This window comes from Lepidochelys kempii, chromosome 2, assembly GCF_965140285.1.
Source record: "Lepidochelys kempii isolate rLepKem1 chromosome 2, rLepKem1.hap1, whole genome shotgun sequence".
NCBI classification, from domain to species: Eukaryota; Metazoa; Chordata; order Testudines; family Cheloniidae; genus Lepidochelys; species Lepidochelys kempii.
This window is the reverse complement of record NC_136381.1, coordinates 193,005,305-193,022,678: the sequence shown is the minus strand read 5'-3', so window position 1 is coordinate 193,022,678 and position 17,374 is coordinate 193,005,305. Positions and strand designations below refer to the sequence as shown.

Genomic DNA, 17,374 nt, shown 5'->3' with positions numbered 1-17,374 from the left:
GCGGTGTCAATGCCAATAGAGGGAAAACTGCTTTTGTAGTGAGCCAGCCATTCCCGGTCCCTATTCAAGCCCAAATTGATGGTGTTAAGTTTGCAAATGAATTGTAGTTCTGCAGTTTCTCTTTGTCTGTTTTTGAAGGTTTTTTCTGTTGAAGAATGGCTACTTTTAAATCTGTTGTTGAGTGTCCAGGGAGATTGAAGTGTTCTCCTAATGGCTTTTGTATATTACCATTCCCGATGTCGGATTTGTGACAATTTATCCTTTTACGTAGAGACTGTCCAGTTTGGCCAATGTACATGGCAGAGGGGAATTGCTGGCACATGATGGTATATATCACATTAGTAGATCTGCAGGTGAATGAGCCTCTGATGGCGTGGTTGGGTCCTATGATGTTGCTAGAGTAGATACGGGGACAGAGAAGGCAATTGGGTTTTTTACAGGGATTGGTTCCTGGGTTAGTGTTTCTGTGGTGTGGTGTGTAGTTGCTGGTGAGTATTTGCTTCAGGTTGGAGGATAGGTTGTAGATCGTTGATGATGCACTGGAGAGGTTTTAGCTGGGGGCTGTACGTGATGGCCAGTGGTGTTCTGTTATTTTCCTTGTTGGGCCTGTCCTGTAGTAGGTGACTTCTGGGTACCCATCTCGCTCTGTCAATCTTTCCTCACTTCCCCAGGTGGGTATTGCAGTTTTAAGAATGCTTGATAGAGATTTTGTAGATGTTTGTGTCTGTCTGAGGGATTGGAGCAAATGTGGTTGTATCTTAGGGCTTGGCTGTAAACAATGGATTGTGTGCGTCCTGGATGGAAGCTGGAGGCACGTAGGTAAGAATAGCGGTCAGTAGGTTTCCGGTATAGGGTGGTGTTTGTGACCACCACTTTTTTGCACTGAGGTGTCCATGAAGTGGATCTCTTATGTGGATTGGTCCAGGCTGAGGTTGGTGGTGGGGTGGAAATTGTTAAAATCCAGGTGGAATTCTTCATCATAGGGACCCATGGGAAGGAGGCCCTTGAAGATGTCATCAATGTAGTGTAAGTAGAGGAGAGGCACTAGGGGACAAGCGCTGAGGAAGTGTTGTTCTAAATCAGCCATAAAAATGTCGGCATATTGTGGGGCTATTTGGGTACCCATAGCAGTGCCGCTGACTTGAAGGTATAAGTTGTCCCCAAATCTGAAATGGTTGTGGGTGAGGACAAAGTCAGAAAGCTCAGCCACCAGATGTGCCGTGGCCTCATCAGGCACACTGTTCCTGACAGTTTGTAGTCTGTCCTCGTGTGGAATATTGGTGTAAAGAGCTTCTACATCCATGGTGGCCAGGATGGTGTTTCCAGGAAGATCACCAATGCATTGTAGTTTCCTCAGGAAATTGGTGGTGTCTCGAAGATAGCTAGGAGTGCTGGTAGCATAGGGTCTGAGGAGAAAGTCCAAATAGTCAGATAATCCTGCTGTAAGAGTGCCAATGCCAACCTGAAGCAAATACTCACCAGCAACTACACGGTTTCTGCTTAAGAAGGTGGATGCAAAAGCAGAGCAAGTAGCAGAGCATGGATTTTACTCCAAGTCACTGTACAACTGCACATGCAGTCTTTCTGTAACACAAAGCAGCTGATTTTAAGGGCTCAGTGCTGTAGGGTTAGATTATTTTATAGCAGCAGGAAGCCACCAGCACGGCTGCTGAGCTTTGTTCCTTATGATCCGATAAATAAACTGAGAGGAGCAAGTGCTTCTGGCTTTTGGGCCAGTAAGAACAATATGTTAATTGTGATACAGCAGGGCCAGGGAGCAGTGGGAGAGTGCTAGAGGGGAGATATATAAGCCCTAGGCTAATTAAGGCATGGTTCTCTGTAGACTAGGGAGGGTTGCTACAGGTTAATTGGAGCACCTGTAATCAATTAAGGCCCTGTCAGGAACCGAATAAAACCCTCTGCTTCAGGCAGTCAGGGTGTGTGAGGAAGGAGAGGGGACTGGAGTTTGGAGGTGTGTTGCTGAGACTTGAGAGACCAGAGAACCGGAGGAAGGGAGACCCTGCCCCAGCAGGGCAGGGAGACTCCCTCCTCCAGTGTCAAGGACCGAGGGTGACCCTATCCAAGGGGGAAGAGGATAAGATAACTGCAGGGGTTCAGAGGGGCTGGGGCTCAGAGTGAGGAGCAAACCCAGACCCCTCTCCTGCTTCCCTCCTCTACCACCTTCCTGGGCCACTAGTGGGGCCCTTGGCATCCCAAGAGGAGGGGCAAGGGGTAGCGTCTTATCCCCTTGCCAAGAAAAGCGTGGGACCCACCATACCAACATCAGCCATTTTGTCACACGTGGTGTTACGGGTGGGATTTCTGCGCTGTGTACATAACCCAGGGTAGGTCACGACCACCCTGCCCCAAGATGGAGGACATGGTCAAAGCACTGGTGCAAGCCACTGCTGCCCTGCAGGAATAGGAGGAACAACCCAACCTGGGAAAGAACGTCCTCGCACACGTGGCCCAGATGAGAGAACGAATAGCCCAAGTGACGCCCATAGTACGAAAGTATTTGGAGAAAGCACAAGAGGACCAGCGAACCTACTACCCCCATAGGGGAAAAACACAGAAATTTCAACCAGGAGAACGGGTGCTGGTGTTGGTACCAACAACAGAAAGCAAGCTCCTGGCCAGCTGGCATGGACCCTACGTGATCATGGAAGCTGTTGGGGAGGTGAATTATAAGGTGAAGCAGCCAGACTGCGAAAGGCCAGAGCAGATCTATCACATCAACTTACTGAAACCATGGCTCGATTGGGAGGCATGCCTGGCCATCCTGCCAGCTCCACCCCAGGCAGATGGCCCACAAGGACAGGTAAAAGGATATCCCTTGAATTAGCCCCAGAACAACGAACAGGGGTCATCAAAATGATCCAGTGGAACCAAGACATGTTCTCCACACAACCAGGCCATAAGACGCTGATCCAACACCACATCATCACCTGTCCCGGAACAAGGGTGACGATAAAACCATATCGTATACCAGATGAAAAAAGACAAGAAATTAGGGCAGAAGTAAGGAAGATGCTGGAACTTGGGATGGTTGAGGAATCCCACAGTAAGTGGTCCAGCCCTACTGTCTTGGTCCCCAAGCCTGACAGCACTCTGAGGTTTTGTAGGGGCGCGTGCAAGAATTGAAATTTAACTGCTTTTGCAGGGCCACATTCTGTGCCCCTGCCTCAGCCCTGGGGGCCATGCCCCTGCTTGCCCCGCCTTGTGAAAGCTCCTGAGTGTGTGTATACTATATATAACAAAATACTGTGGCAGATTGATAGAGGTGCACATACATTACACTGTTATATAATTGTCACACCATATATAAGGTTAATTACTATTTATCAAAGTTCCTCCTCTGCCTTGGTGGGTCCTGCGCTTATTGGCGGATTTGCTCACCTCAGAAGTTCATGGCAGCCCTCAGTTTGGCCACTTTCATGGCTCAAATCTGCCGTTAACTCAGTTAGCCTCATCACTGGCCAGCATGGGGAACAGGAAGAAGAACAATCCCCGCAGTCTTTGCTGATCCACCTAGTGGATCGGGGAACAGGCCAGAGACCTTCCCCTTTGGTGGAACCCACAGTCCAGGTCAACTCCTCTGGTATTAAGTAGGGAGTTGTGGGGTTGGGGGGAACCCAGGCCCACCCTCTACTCTGGGTTCCAGACCAGGGCCCTGTGGATTGCAGCTGTCTACAGTGGCTCCTGTAACAGCTGCGTGACCGCTACAACTCCCTGGGCTACTTCCCCACGGCCTCCTCCCAACATCTTCTTTATTCTCACCACAGGACCTTCCTCCTGATGTCTGATAATGCTTGGACTTCTCAGTCTTCCAGTAGTATGCCTTCTCACTCTCAGCTTCTTGCGCCTCTTGCTCCCAGCTCCTCGCACGCACACCACAAACTGAAGTGAGCTCCTTTTTAAACCCAGGTGCCCTGATTAGCCTGCCTGTCTTAATTGATTTTAGCAGCTTCTTGATTGGCTGCAGGTGTTCTAATCAGCCTGTCTGCCTTAACTGTTTCCAGAAAGTTCCTGATTGTTCTGGAACCTTCCCTGTTATCTTACCCAGGGAAAAGGGACCTACTTAACCTGGGGCTAATATATCTGCCTTCTATCACTCTCCTGTAGCCATCTGGCCTGACCCTGTCACAATGGTCAGAGCATCAATTTAACAATTTATCATACTTCTGATTTTGAAGCAAGAGAAGAATTGGAGCTGTGTGCTCATTATTATTGTTAGCAGTAGTCTTGTCCTTTTATCATGCTATGAGCAGGGAAAAGGTGAGTATAGTGGAAAGTGAGAAGTTACGTGCAATTCAATCGGTGGCTCAAGAGCTCTTTGCAACCACAGGTGAGTAGAGGACCAGCAGTGAGGTGCTCAAGGAGTAATTTCTTTTCTGCACAATACCATCTTGCTTTCAGTTCTTTTTTAAATACAATAGTCAAATAAATAAAGTGACTACTGATCAGATCTGGCCCAGTTGTATCTTGAGAGTCTGGCAACTCAAACAAACTGCCACAGGACACTGCCAGAATTGACACACAAGGTCGAAACTTGGTTGTTGATGAGACCTCCTGAGACAATGGTCGAAGGTTGACCTTTTATGTGATAAACATGATCCCATAAAAGTCATATGATTTCAGTTAAGGGTGTGGACTTAATACCTCACATAACCCTGCAAAGACTTTTCCTCTAAATTCTTTCCACATCAGTTAGAATTAGGGAAAAACTGGATTCTATCCAAGGCTCTAACACACCCAATGTGGTGGTGGGTGAATCACTTGAACCAGAATTCTCAAGGGTGGACATTAATGATGTGTTCCTCTCTTTCTGGGCACTGAGCTAGAAACACGTAAAGCCTGATTTTTCAGAGGTGCTAAGCATCTGTCCCTTCCATTGTCTTACACTGGAAAATTATAGTTTGTGACTTGCCCAACATTGCACATGAAGTCTGTAGCAGAGCCAGAGACAGGTTTCCCTGAGTCCCAGTTCAGTGCCTTAACACTACCATTCTTTTTCTTGTAGCCCTCTCACTCACTTGCACACAATTTCTGCACTGAATGATGCAGGGTCCAACAGCTTATATTGGCTTAAAAGGAGGGGTGTATGTGGGGGGGGGCATGACTTGGACCTGTTCTGGGCACCACCAAAAATTATATAAACCTGCCACCCCTGGTCATAGTGACATAGATGGGGCTACTTGCCTGAGCTAAGTAAACAGGCTGTGACCCCTTATATCACTTATATTACATAGTGTTCTAAAAATTAACTTTCATTTTAGTTATTCTGTGGTAGTTTCTGAAGAAATAGTTCTTTTTGGCCTCATTTGCTGGAAAGGAGAAATGTCAGTGGTGATTTCATAGCTTTAGAATTCTGACTTTTTATATTTCTCTAAAAATAACATATGATTTCTGTATCCTGTTATGAATTTCTTAGGAAATTGTGTAAACTTGTAAAGAGAAGGGCTGGAATCCAATTACACAAAGGTAATGAAGAAAGTCTTAGGAAACAAAAACAACGAGGAGTCCTTGTGGCACCTTAGAGACTAACACATTTATTTGGGCATAAGCTTTCGTGGGCTAAAACCCACTTCATCAGATGCATGGAGTGGAAAATACAGTGGAGAGGTATAAATACACAGCATATGAAAAGATGGGAGTTGCCTTACTAAGTTGGGGGTCAGTGCTAATGAGCCAATTCAATTAAGGTGGAAGTGGGCTATTCTCAACAGTTGACAAAGAGTGGAAATCACTTTTGTATTGCTAATGAGGCCAAAGTAATCAAGGTGGCCAATTTCAAACAGTTAATAAGAAAGTGTGAGTATCAGCAGGGGAAATTAGTTTTTGTATTTAAAACAGTAGTTTTAACAAATGCATGCAGAAAAAACCAAGCAATAACTGCTGCATTTGGTTTTAGAGTAAATCAGGAGATAGGTAGTTGAGTGATACGTGGAAGGGTTCTACCTTAAATATATCCAAATCCAGGTTTATGCTATATCAGTGTTGGCCTAAAATAAAATAGACTGTAGGAATAATAATAGTATCCCCAAGTTTTTATGTAGCACTTAAGGAAGTATGCTTGAAGTTCTAAAGTATGACCCCTTTTCCCCTTTCCACCCCTATTACAATTAAAAACTAGTTTGTGTTATTCTGAATTTTTGGAAGCAATAATGTTTCCAGATTTTTTGGCCAGCAATTTCTCTATCCACTACCTTCAGATCTTTATGTAAATATGTACGACCACCATATACCACCATTCTCTCAGCACCAAACTGCTCCTCACCCAATCCTAATTATCCTCTTCAATTGTTACTGACTGGTGACACTTGCAGAACAAATTCAGATCTGCTTTACTCTCACTCTGTATCATAAGCCTTTTGTGTATCCATAACGTAAACCTTTGTGTTTCTTTTCTACTGTTTCTACAAATAGGAGCTATTTTGTTATGTTGTCAAACAGGTGGAAGGGGTCTTAGGCTAAAAATGTCATCTCTAAATGTAGTGGGCCATATTTATCCAGGACATAACTGAAGTACATGGAGGTATGTCCGGATGAATTTGGCCCACTATATTTTGGTTCTGCCTTGTATTTGTAATACACAGCTTGTAAGGCGATTAGATAACAAATGTGTCTGGGACAGAGATTATCAAACCAAATTCAGACTGAGCATGAGACTGTATCAGGTATAGTGTGTTTACCTGTGAAAACACTCAAGGGTCTGTTTCCCCACTAGCAATGAATTATTCCATCCTACTCATGCTATCCCTTGCTATGGCCTCTGCTGCAGCTGTTATAGAAACCTAGTTACAGAATAAGCCTCTGTTTTGCTTTGAATATTTGTCCATGTGGATCCTACTGGAGATGCATATGTGCCACATCTGTGCAAAATTAGTCTTTGGAATAGCCATATCTATTAAGGCCACTCATGTGGCCTGTGCCACTTCATGTTCCTGCGTGACGGCATAAAGAGCGGAGCAGCCACAACCCTCCCTCCGTTCTCTCTTACCCCCTGTGGCCGTGAGAGAGAATCCAGCAGTGTCTGACCTGCAGTTTCTTGAAGAATTTATTCTCCTCTAAAAAGATCTTTGATCCAGTTGGACTTAATAAAGATACTGACTAATGCAACAAATCCCCTATATAGTGGAGTCTGGTGCTTCATGCCAACTGCCATGTCTAATGGTGGACTCTAAACCATCCAGATTTAAACCTTGTCCATCTTGTGGCAGACTCACCCCCTGCAGTTGGGCACAGCAGGCAGAAGAGACAGCTGAATGAGAGTCACATTCCACATGAGTGCTCAGTTTCTTGCTGCTTTTCCTCCAGGAACTGTAAGTCCAGAGACTCATCTCAAGCCGCATGAGACCAGTCTGTGAGGGTCACCTGAGTCCTGGAGGAACTGGCAGCTGCCAAACTGGAGAGACCCCTCAAGCAGGCATCAAGAGACCCCTCAAGCAGGGTCCAGCCACGAGAAGTCAAAAAGGGCACGGAAGACACTGACAGTGGCAGCCCCAGTATCCATAGCCTTGGCACTGGCAACCTCGGCTTTGACCCCAAAGATGACAGACCTGGTGCTGAAGACAGAGCACAAGCAAAATCTTGCAGGCACAGATGTTTGAACCCACAAGGGTCCCACGATATATACTGGCTGAAAAAGTCTCATCAGGGTCTCATCACAGGCAAGGCTCAAGTGATAGTGGGCTGGCCAATACCCATACACATGTCACTGTTGGCCCTATTGGCCATACTGGGGACCACCATCACACATGCCTCATGGAAGAGGAAGAAATCTCGCTCCCCTAGCAGCATTGGTAGCCAGGCCTTCCATGGCAGACCCAGGATCAGGTCTCTGCAAATATATTGAGGCAACACTGGAGGAACCTCAGCAACCTCCTCGTCAGCTGACAGTCTTCATCTTCATCAGATGAAGCAGTGGCACTGGTACCTGATAACGTAAGTGTTCCGAGACCTTTTGACCCAGCTCACTGAGACCATGGACATTGGTAAACCAGGAGAAGTCCAATGAGCTCGTCAATATCCTGAGGTCATCAGCCCCAGATAGGACTGCCCAAAAAGGCAATCTAGGACTGCATCAAAAAGGGTATACTCAAGCCAGTTAAGGGACTTTGGCAAACCACAGCCACTCTTCCTCATTCTCAGCTCTCATCCAAGAGATTTGGAAAAAAAGGCCCTGTTTGCAAAAATATAATTTTTTTTCATATGGGAGAGAGTGGCTGCCTTTCTAGCAAAACTCCCACAGGATAGTAGAGAGGAACTGAGAGATGTCATAAAGGGGGCCAATGGTCAGAAAAACTCCTTTTACAGGTGGCCATGGATGCATTGGATGTGGTTGCCATGTGGCTGGCCACAGCCATCATCATGAGACAGGCCTTCTGGCTTCAAGCGCTGGAATCCCTAGAAAAGAGCAACACGCTATAGAGGACCTGCCACTGGGAGAGCTAGAGCTCTTCAGCAGCCAAACAGATGAAGCGCTCCCCTCTCAAAGATTCTAAGGTCACACAGCAATCACGAAGGATTTACACACCATGGCCCTACCCATACAAATACCAGCCCCAACAGAAGAAGAGAGCTCCCTTCTTGCACCAGATTCAACAACTGGAGCACTCTCTCAGAAAAAAACCCAGTACTCCAGGAAGCGACAATCTTCTCTGTTGCAAAAATGGCACCCTCTCAGAGGCAGCAGGTTTGATGGGAATGTTGGGAGCCACACCAGAGCAAACCCAGGGCTTCCCAACATCTTTTGGAAGCTGCCTTGCACTCTTTCATTGGGCTTGGTCTACAATCACAACCAACAAATGGGCACTGTACATACCCCAAGGCTACCCCAATCCATTTTTGCTCCTTTCCCCTTATCCAGCTTCTCCCTTTCCCATTCCTCTTCATGGACCCTTCTTACAAGAGCTACTGCCAACATAAGTCGCCTCATTGCTTTATCTAGGAGCCATAGAAAATTACTGGAGGAGTACAAAATAAACTCACTAGCAAATAGTTTGCTGTGGAGATAAAACAGCTGCTGAGGCGAGAAACGTAAAAGCCTGGAAGTGATTGTACTCTAAGCATTAAATTGAGAACTTCTGCCTATGCAGGGGAGTCAGGGAACACTGTTTCCTTCAACATCGTATCTTATGGGAAGCTTATCACCCCCCAGTTCCTATTCCTGAAGTTGATACTTCATTGGCTGCCCTAGCAAAAGCTGCTGCATATAAATGAGCAATGTGTGAGAGGGCACTTTCATATCAGGAAAAGAAAGCTCAGTATCAGGTAACAAAAAGCAGAACTACTGGTGCAATGGGTCACTTGTCACTGTAAGTCCATAGCTCGTGAGCCTTCAAAGGCTATTTTATATCGGTTCTTCTATCGTGCTCACTGCTATAGTGGCTAAGTGCCTTCCAGTAGTGTTTAGCACAACTTGACTAACATCTGTGCCATGTTGTTTGTTTTCTCATTCTCTCCTCAGTGGTAGAAGTCTGTGCAGGGAGTGTCTTGTTTTGGCAGGGTTTGGTTTGTTTCTTTTAACATACATGTTGCTGTGTGTTAGAGAAAGCAAGGGCAAAGATAAGGGTCTCGTGCTTGGAGCAGAAGTGGTGAGACCTGTGAGGTCCTTAGTCCCTCTGCGAGTTCATTCCACTGTCTCAGACCAGCCACTGAGAAAGTTCTGTCTCCTACACGGATGAGCTTTACCCACAATCCACTTTAGATAACTAAAGTGTAAGAGGTAGTTTTGCAGAATGAAAGTTAAATTTTGTCCTGTTTTATCTGTGTAGTACACATTGGTTTGAAATTTGGTGGTTTAGCTTTATCTGCATAAAAACTAAGAAAACATGGGAAAGTACATACAACATGCACAAACAAGGTAGATGAACAAAATGTCATCCAAAAACCCCTCAAGTCTGTTTAGCCTTATCTATAAAGCAAATTGAGCATTTGTGTTGAGTTGTGCAATTCTTAGAATTTAATATAAACTTCGAGATATTTTCTCTAGTTCAAGTAATTGTGGGTGGTCTGAGCTATTGGACCAATGGTGGTCACCATTAAACTCATGAATTCCCATTCCAATCACATTATTTGCATGGGCGTAAATGAGGACAGAATTTGGCCTTGGAAAGTAAAGATTTATGACATATGTAAAACCTGTTGCCAAGTGAGGTTTAGGATTCTGTTGTATTAATGGCATCAGAGAGCATCAATTTTGAAAATTACACAGCTCCACCCAGGTGTTTGATTTACTTTGGAAGATTAAATAGACTTTTATTTAAATATTTTCTTAGGTGCTGTTTGTCTGAACTTCGGAAGTTAGTGCCTTTGATAGCTTCACCCCTCCATGCAGAAGGGAAGATAGGGAAGGTAAGAGTGTCTCAGAGTTGCTATACAAGAGGAACCACCTGTATTCTGAAGTGGCCCCAGTGCCCTCTACCATTTACCTCCCATACATAAAGAGAGATCATTGACTTCAGCAGGCTGTGGATTAGGTTCCTATAGCAGTTCGGAGATCCTCATACAGCCTGCCCACCTCCAGTATTACCAATTCTAGCTATTTTTCAGAGTCTCTCAATATTTGGGTTGGCTAATGGTTCTGATGAATTTCTGGTTTACAGAATTGCCAGCCTTCATGGGTCAAAAGTCCTGAGTCAAGCTCCAAAATTCGTGAGGTTCCTTTTTAACTGTGTGTGTTGGCTTTCTAATACTGGAATGGTGGGAGTGAACTTTTCTCCACAATCATGAGGGCTAGAAACTCAGCTTTATTTTTTAAAGTGAGATTCTCATGCAATCATTTGATCACTTGATTAAAGCAGCTGGGACTTTAAGTCAAACAATAAATATTGTGAGACACACATTAATACAGCATTGCCAACTCTTGTGATTTCACCATGAGTAATATGATTTTTGGCTGTTGCTGGAGCCAGTCTCAATATGATAGGAGAAGGAGCAGCTCTCCTGGAGTTTCCAGCTGGCTCAGGGGCAAGATCCCCTCTGATTGGCTGCCCTCCCCCAATCAGGGCTAGCACAGGAGTCTGGCAGAGCTGTCTTCCCTACCCTGGAGAGTAGATAGGAGATTTTTGGGGAGGGAAGCAGAAGAGGGAGCAGCTGATGATATTCTCATTGGGGTGGCCTGGGAGGAGGAGGGAACTGCTGGAGGTGCCCACCCTCCCCCCAGGATTGGGAAGCAGAGAAGGGGACTCTGCAGCAGCTGGGGGGACCCTGCAGCAGCAGCACCCTTCTGCCTTGGAGAGAGACACGATGAACCACCAGAGGTACACTGGGCGGGGCAAGGGGCAGATGTGGAGTTGGGGACCTAAAGTTGATGTAGGGGTTGCGGGGAGTATAATTAGTTGAAGGATGGACAGATGTGGGGCAGGGAACAGAGAAGAAATATCAATGAGAACGTTAGTTTTGTGGGAAGAAACTAGAAGCTCCACACCATCAGGCAGCAGCCAAAGCTTCGCATCAGAGGCCAAAATCAGCTTATGTGCTACGTTTGGGAGAGTTGGGATCACTAACTGTCACACACGGTGATTTGCAAGTCAAAAGACAGACCAAACAACACAACTTAACCTTTAAAAGAAGTCATGATTTTGGGCCTTGTTTAGAGTTGCCAACCCTCCTGGACTGTCCTGGAGTCTCCGAGAATTAAAGATGAATCGTGATGAAACCTCCAGGAATATAGCCAGCCAAAATTGGCAACCCTAGCCTTGTTGGAAATAATTTTCCTAATAATTTTATTAAGATTTACCATGACGTCAGATTCCACACACGCATTCTTTTGTTAGTCAAAGGCCACATGGTGTTGGTTTCATCCACAATATCAGCTTAAGTATTTACACCCTTATATTCTATATCCATAGCAACAATACAGTTATAAGCATTGGCCAACATACTTACAACAGGATCGGGAGGTACCTTTCCATCATGGCATGACTCTAGAGCAGGTAAGAAAAGGCCTGACAAAGAATGGCTAGGATACCTTCCATTTAACACACTATAACAAACAAGTGATGTCACTGCTGGTTATTGGACCTTATTTAAAGTCGGCGGAATCACTTTAGGGCTGCACTCTGCTCTCTTCAAGGTTTGTTTGTTTTTCTTACCTCACTTTGCCATATTTTCCCCTAACTACTAAGCTAAGCATTTCTCTATAATAAATTAAACAAACATATAACCACTTATTTACTGCACTTGGTACCCAATTAACCATGTTTTCTTTATTTGTATTACTTCAGCTCAAACCTTAAATAAGCTAATACTGAGTTTCCAAAGAGTCACTATATGTTTAACACAAATAACCCTCCTTTCTCATGATTTTCTTTTTGCTCACATACTTTGGGCCTACTGCTCATGCTAATATTCAAACTCAATTTAAAAACATCGTTCACTCAGGCCTAACATGGGTCTATATTCCTACAGGCCCAGCTGATGCTATTTTGGAGTCTAATTCCTGACTTTTTGACTTCTTTTGGGGTTGGCAATACTGATAACATCATTCAAGTTAGCAACAGTGGATTTCTTCCTTCAGACCAGTGACATTTTGTCCTAACTCAAAATGGCCACCAACTCCAATTGCTATCAGTAGGACTGACTGCCCTCAGCATGGTGGCTGCCACTTCCCTACAGCCTTTACACATCAAAGCGACGCTGCCCCCATTAAAGATGGCCACCATCTCTGATTGTTTCCAAGGGGATTGAAGCCAGGTTTCCCTCAGGGAAGTCATGGTGACTCCTTAGTCACCATGTGGGGACCAGGCAGGGGACAAGAGAACATGAAGGATCTGGGTGAGTGGGTGAGTGTTAGGAAACTGTACAGGAAACTGAAGAGTCTGAGGGAGCAAGAGTAAGGCTAAGGAGATGCAGGAATATGTGGAGACTGAGGGAGTGCAGAGGAGTGTAGAGAGCAGGCAGCAGATTGAAAGTGGGTTCAAGGCAGTGGGGAGGCAGGAGGCAGATTGTGGGGGACCCAGAAGAGTCAGCATGGGTCAGACTAAGAGGTGCTGAGGTATGTGGGGACAGGAGGAGCCTGAAGTGGGTGCAGGGGAAAGTGGCATGGTGGAGAAGGAGAATATGACGGGTAGGAGACTGAGAGGGGGAAGAGAAGGAATTAGTGGGTGTAGGTGATGGACAGGAGACTGGGGGATGCATGAAAGGGGAGTGTGAGTGATGTGGCTGGCTATCCTGTCTAGTTAAGGAGCGAGACTGGCCTCCCAGCTGTATCATATTTCATTGTAGTTTTCGCCATGGGGCATTTAAGGCTCATGGTTGTGCTGTTACATGCAGGCTAATGGTGTTCTTCAGTCTGTAGCAGCTGGGGCTGGTACAGCAGTCAGCAGAAGCCAGTGAGAGAACAAGAGGAGACACCACCAAGCAGCACACGTCCTTGGATGTGTGTGTGTGTGGTGAAATCACCACAAAGAGGACACAGGCACGTGCTGGCAGCACCTCTTCTCCTTGGGCGTGTGAGAGGAGCCTCTGCGAGCCATTATCTGCTGCCAACCTGTAGCCGGAGGAACAGCAGAGCTGGGGAGCACTCTGTGGAGCTACCCTCCACAACCACTGTCACTGCCTGAGGCAAGCCCACAGGCTGAGAGGAAGAGCGAGGAAGCCTGAAGAGGAACTGAGCTACCACTGACTTTACTGTTGCTGCTGCTCCCTGAAGAATTTGCAGATAGTTTCCTGGCTCTTTTGGGGTCGGATATGGAGAGCAAAAGTAAGGGAGTGGGGGAGAACAGGAGGCAACAACAGGCAGCAAGAGGAACAAAGGGGAAAATGGGACTGGGGAGAGGAGGTAGGAGGGCAAAGGATACTGTTTGTGAGAAGGACATGGGTAGTGCAAAGGGGCTCTTTGGTTGTGAATTGTGCCATAACTGATGGATTACAATGGTTCTTAAGTATAAAACCTGTTTGGGGGGGGGGGTGTATTTTCACTGTTTGAGTCCAAATAAGCCAGTTTTGCAATTTAGTTCAGCAATGAGAAAAGATCCCTAAAATCAGGTTTTATGGCTAAAAGCCATTATAATCCTTCACTTGCTGCACAGTGGCTAAAAAAGCCCAGGTGTTCCATACGTTGGTCATTTGTCATGTATTTTGATGAGATTGGATTGAATCTGTAATGCCCTATGCCATACCCTGGAAGCTGCTTTTTGAATAAATCCCTGATTTCAGCTTGCTTGTCTTCTGCCTCTTTTGCATAAAAGTAGAGTGCAGAATGGGCAATTGCATAACCTCCTGGGCAGTATACTAGTCCTGGTTACTAGATTGAAGATTTGTATAGGGGAAAATCAGAAATGCCAGTTAATAGAGCTTTCTGGTTGATAAAGTGCCAGTTAACACAGGTTTTACTGTATATGGCTTTTAAGCATTTTTTTTCAATGTGTATTGATTTAAATTTCCACAGTTGCAGAAAATTAGGGGGGAGGGTCAGACAATGGGAGGGGTCAGACAATTATTTAATGACAGTACATGCTGAAAAAATTAAACCTTTATAATCGTTAAAATGCAATTTTTCAACACCATATGTCAAAATATTCAAAGTAAATAACCTTAAATCAAACTCTACGAAGTTCTTGAGCAGCATTTTTCTTTCTTTGCCTATCTGTGCATTATGATTATTATCAATGGAAATATTTTTTGTGGGTTTGTGTGTGTGCGTGTGCAAGAAAATCAATGTTGAACAACAGTACCAATTAAAAAATCTCCTCTTTCCAAGCCTACTCATCAGCTTGGGCATGTTCACTTTCAAATAAATGTCTAGTTTTGGCTTTTGTTATCCACTGTTGTTAACTAGTGTGTCATACTCTTCATCATAGATCTCCTCCTCCTCCTAAATTCCAGCTTAGGTTTGGGGCAACAGAAGTATGTTGTAGCAGGGCAGCATAGCTTACACTGCTGCTTCCCTTAGTGAACTTGCTCTGTGAATAAATGACTTCAGTTTCCCAGGGCTGCCAATTTCATACCTTTCAATAGCACTCAATTTAAAAATGCCATGTATGGCATGCAACTGTAAAGTATACTGCATTATCTATCTATCTACCCACTTTTTAAATGGCCATTTCCTCACTCTATATGTGGGAAACTTTCTCTTTAAAATTATTATTACTAGAATATACAGTAGATCATGGCTGTCAGTTTCCGAGGAATTTCTGTGGTCCAGTAGGAGGTGTTGTTGTTTATATAACTTACAAATAAAAGTTGGAAGAAAGGAGGAAAGTGCTTTCCCGCTAATTATCTCTTTGTGAGCAGTCCAAAAACTTAGTGAGTCAGTTGGGGCAGAAAATTCACTTGGCACATCATTAAGCCTGTGTTTCTGCATCTTTGCAGCATTACTCCCTAAAGAGGGATGAGGGTCATCTCATTATCCTGGCAGTAAAAAGAACTTGTGAAAAGAAGCATCGGAAGGGATTAATATAGATAAATTAAGAAAACATCAGCACCCTTTCTAAAAGCTGCTGAGAAAAAAAACCTTGCCCAAGGCTGCTACCCAGCCCTCAGCAGCAGAATTTACAGGAATGACTGATGCTCAAAGTGAAAATCAGGTTAGTAAGAAACCCAGGAGTGTGACGAAGCCCTGAGCTTCACCCTCACAGCTGCTGTTGGCAGTGAACTCAGCACTGAAGACCAAACTTCTTCACTGTGTGAGGAGACGGGGAGAGATTATTTCTGGTGGTTTGGAAGCCTTTGAAAGATACATATTTTAATTGTCATCACGGGAGGGCTTTTTTGGCAAACTACTGATAGAGTTGCTTTTAAAAGGGGTTCAGTCTTTCCTGAGCCACTTTGGAGGGTCTAAAGTTTTGAGCTGATAAACATCTTCCCTTTATGTGGTAAGTATCACAAGCTGTCTTCTGCATTACCAAGGAAAGCTACAAAATTACATTTTACTCTGTGGCAAGTTTTGCATTTAAATATACTGTTAGTCTGAAATTTTCACTCTGAAGTTTTGGTAATATACAGATTTTTCTCTCAAATCTCTTGAACTTTGATTTGTATATAGATCTATCAGTATAATCTTTTTCTCTCTTCCCCCTTATTTATATCATTATATATAGCCAATGTGTGTACACATATTTAAGTTTAACTTTTTAATTCTGAATTTCCTGAGTATGCAATGCTTGTTTTTAAGATAATTACGATGTTCTTGTAATGTTTTAGACTCTTAAATTACTGATACGTTTGCCCAACCCTAATGCCAGATAAATGTTTTACTTTTTTTGTTCACAAATATAGTAAAGGGGAAGGATGCTCCAGTGGCTAGGGCACTAGCTTAGGATGTAGGAGATCCTGCTTCTATTTGCTTCTCTGCCATGGACCTCCTTTGTGACCTTGGGCAAGTCATTTAGCCCCTCTGTCGCTCACATCCCCATCTGTAAAACTGGAATGATAACACTTCTTCATAGGGGTGTTGTGGGGATAAATACATTCAAGACAGTGATGTGCTTTGAGCTTCACAGATAAGAAGTGCTATATAAGAACTAGGCATTATTATTAACACTCCATAAGGCATCCATTTCTTTTCCCATCAGATACCAATAAGCCATATGTACCCCTTTAGTCATACTCGCACTCTTAACACAAAAATCAACTTCTGTGATGGTGAGGTGGAATGATGTTACATGTATATGGACTGTATGAAAGTCAGATGTGCCAGTTTCTTGATACAAAAGTGTATAAGGTCGAAACTAAGATTTTTGAAACTAAGAGCACAGGTTTGCTAAAATTGGGGTACATATGGCTTTTCAGTATCTGCTAGAGATGGAAGTGAAAGAGTTATTGATGATGTTGTAGGGTATGAGAAAGTGGCAATGAATGCCAGAGGCTTTTCCCTTCATATCTTATATCAATGTTTTTAAAATTTTGGGTGAGTATGATATGTCCTGCTGCCATCTTAACTATGATGAAAGTTTCTGCTTGTGTTAATGTATTGTATATAAAGCTATACATATACACACTGTACTTTTTGTATATTAAAAGATGCTGGTTTGCAAATGAAGGCGTTACATTCTTTGAAAATCTAATATTCCCAAGATAATTTCATTCTTATTCTGAACTGGATATTTCACAAAACTCCAGCATTTCTTATTTTTTAGTATTTTACTTTTACAAATCAACTTAACATATAGATTATGAAGAATTCCCTAGGTTTGTCTAATTTATAATCACATATTTTTTTCCATTTATGCTCTCATTTGAAGATATTGAGGAATGGTAGTAATTTATATTTGATAAATTATTCCACTAGAACAGTGGTGGACAACCTGCAGCCTGCAGGCCGCACGTGGCCCATCAGGGTAATCCGCTGGCGGGCCACGAGACAATTTGTGTACATCGACTGTCCGCAGGCACGGCTGCCCGCAGCTCCCAGTGGCCGCAGTTC

The 17,374-nt window shown here is 44.2% G+C and overlaps 1 protein-coding gene across 1 annotated transcript in view; it reads left to right on the top strand.

The window, feature by feature from the left end:
• Positions 1–2,874: 2,874 nt before the first annotated feature.
• Positions 2,875–17,374, top strand: part of LOC144930177 (collagen alpha-6(VI) chain-like) — a 36,101-nt gene continuing 21,601 nt past the window's right edge. The window contains exon 1 of the mRNA XM_078851332.1: positions 2,875–3,064. Coding sequence (XP_078707458.1) covers positions 2,875–3,064 — 190 coding nt within the window. The remainder of the gene's footprint in view (positions 3,065–17,374) is intronic.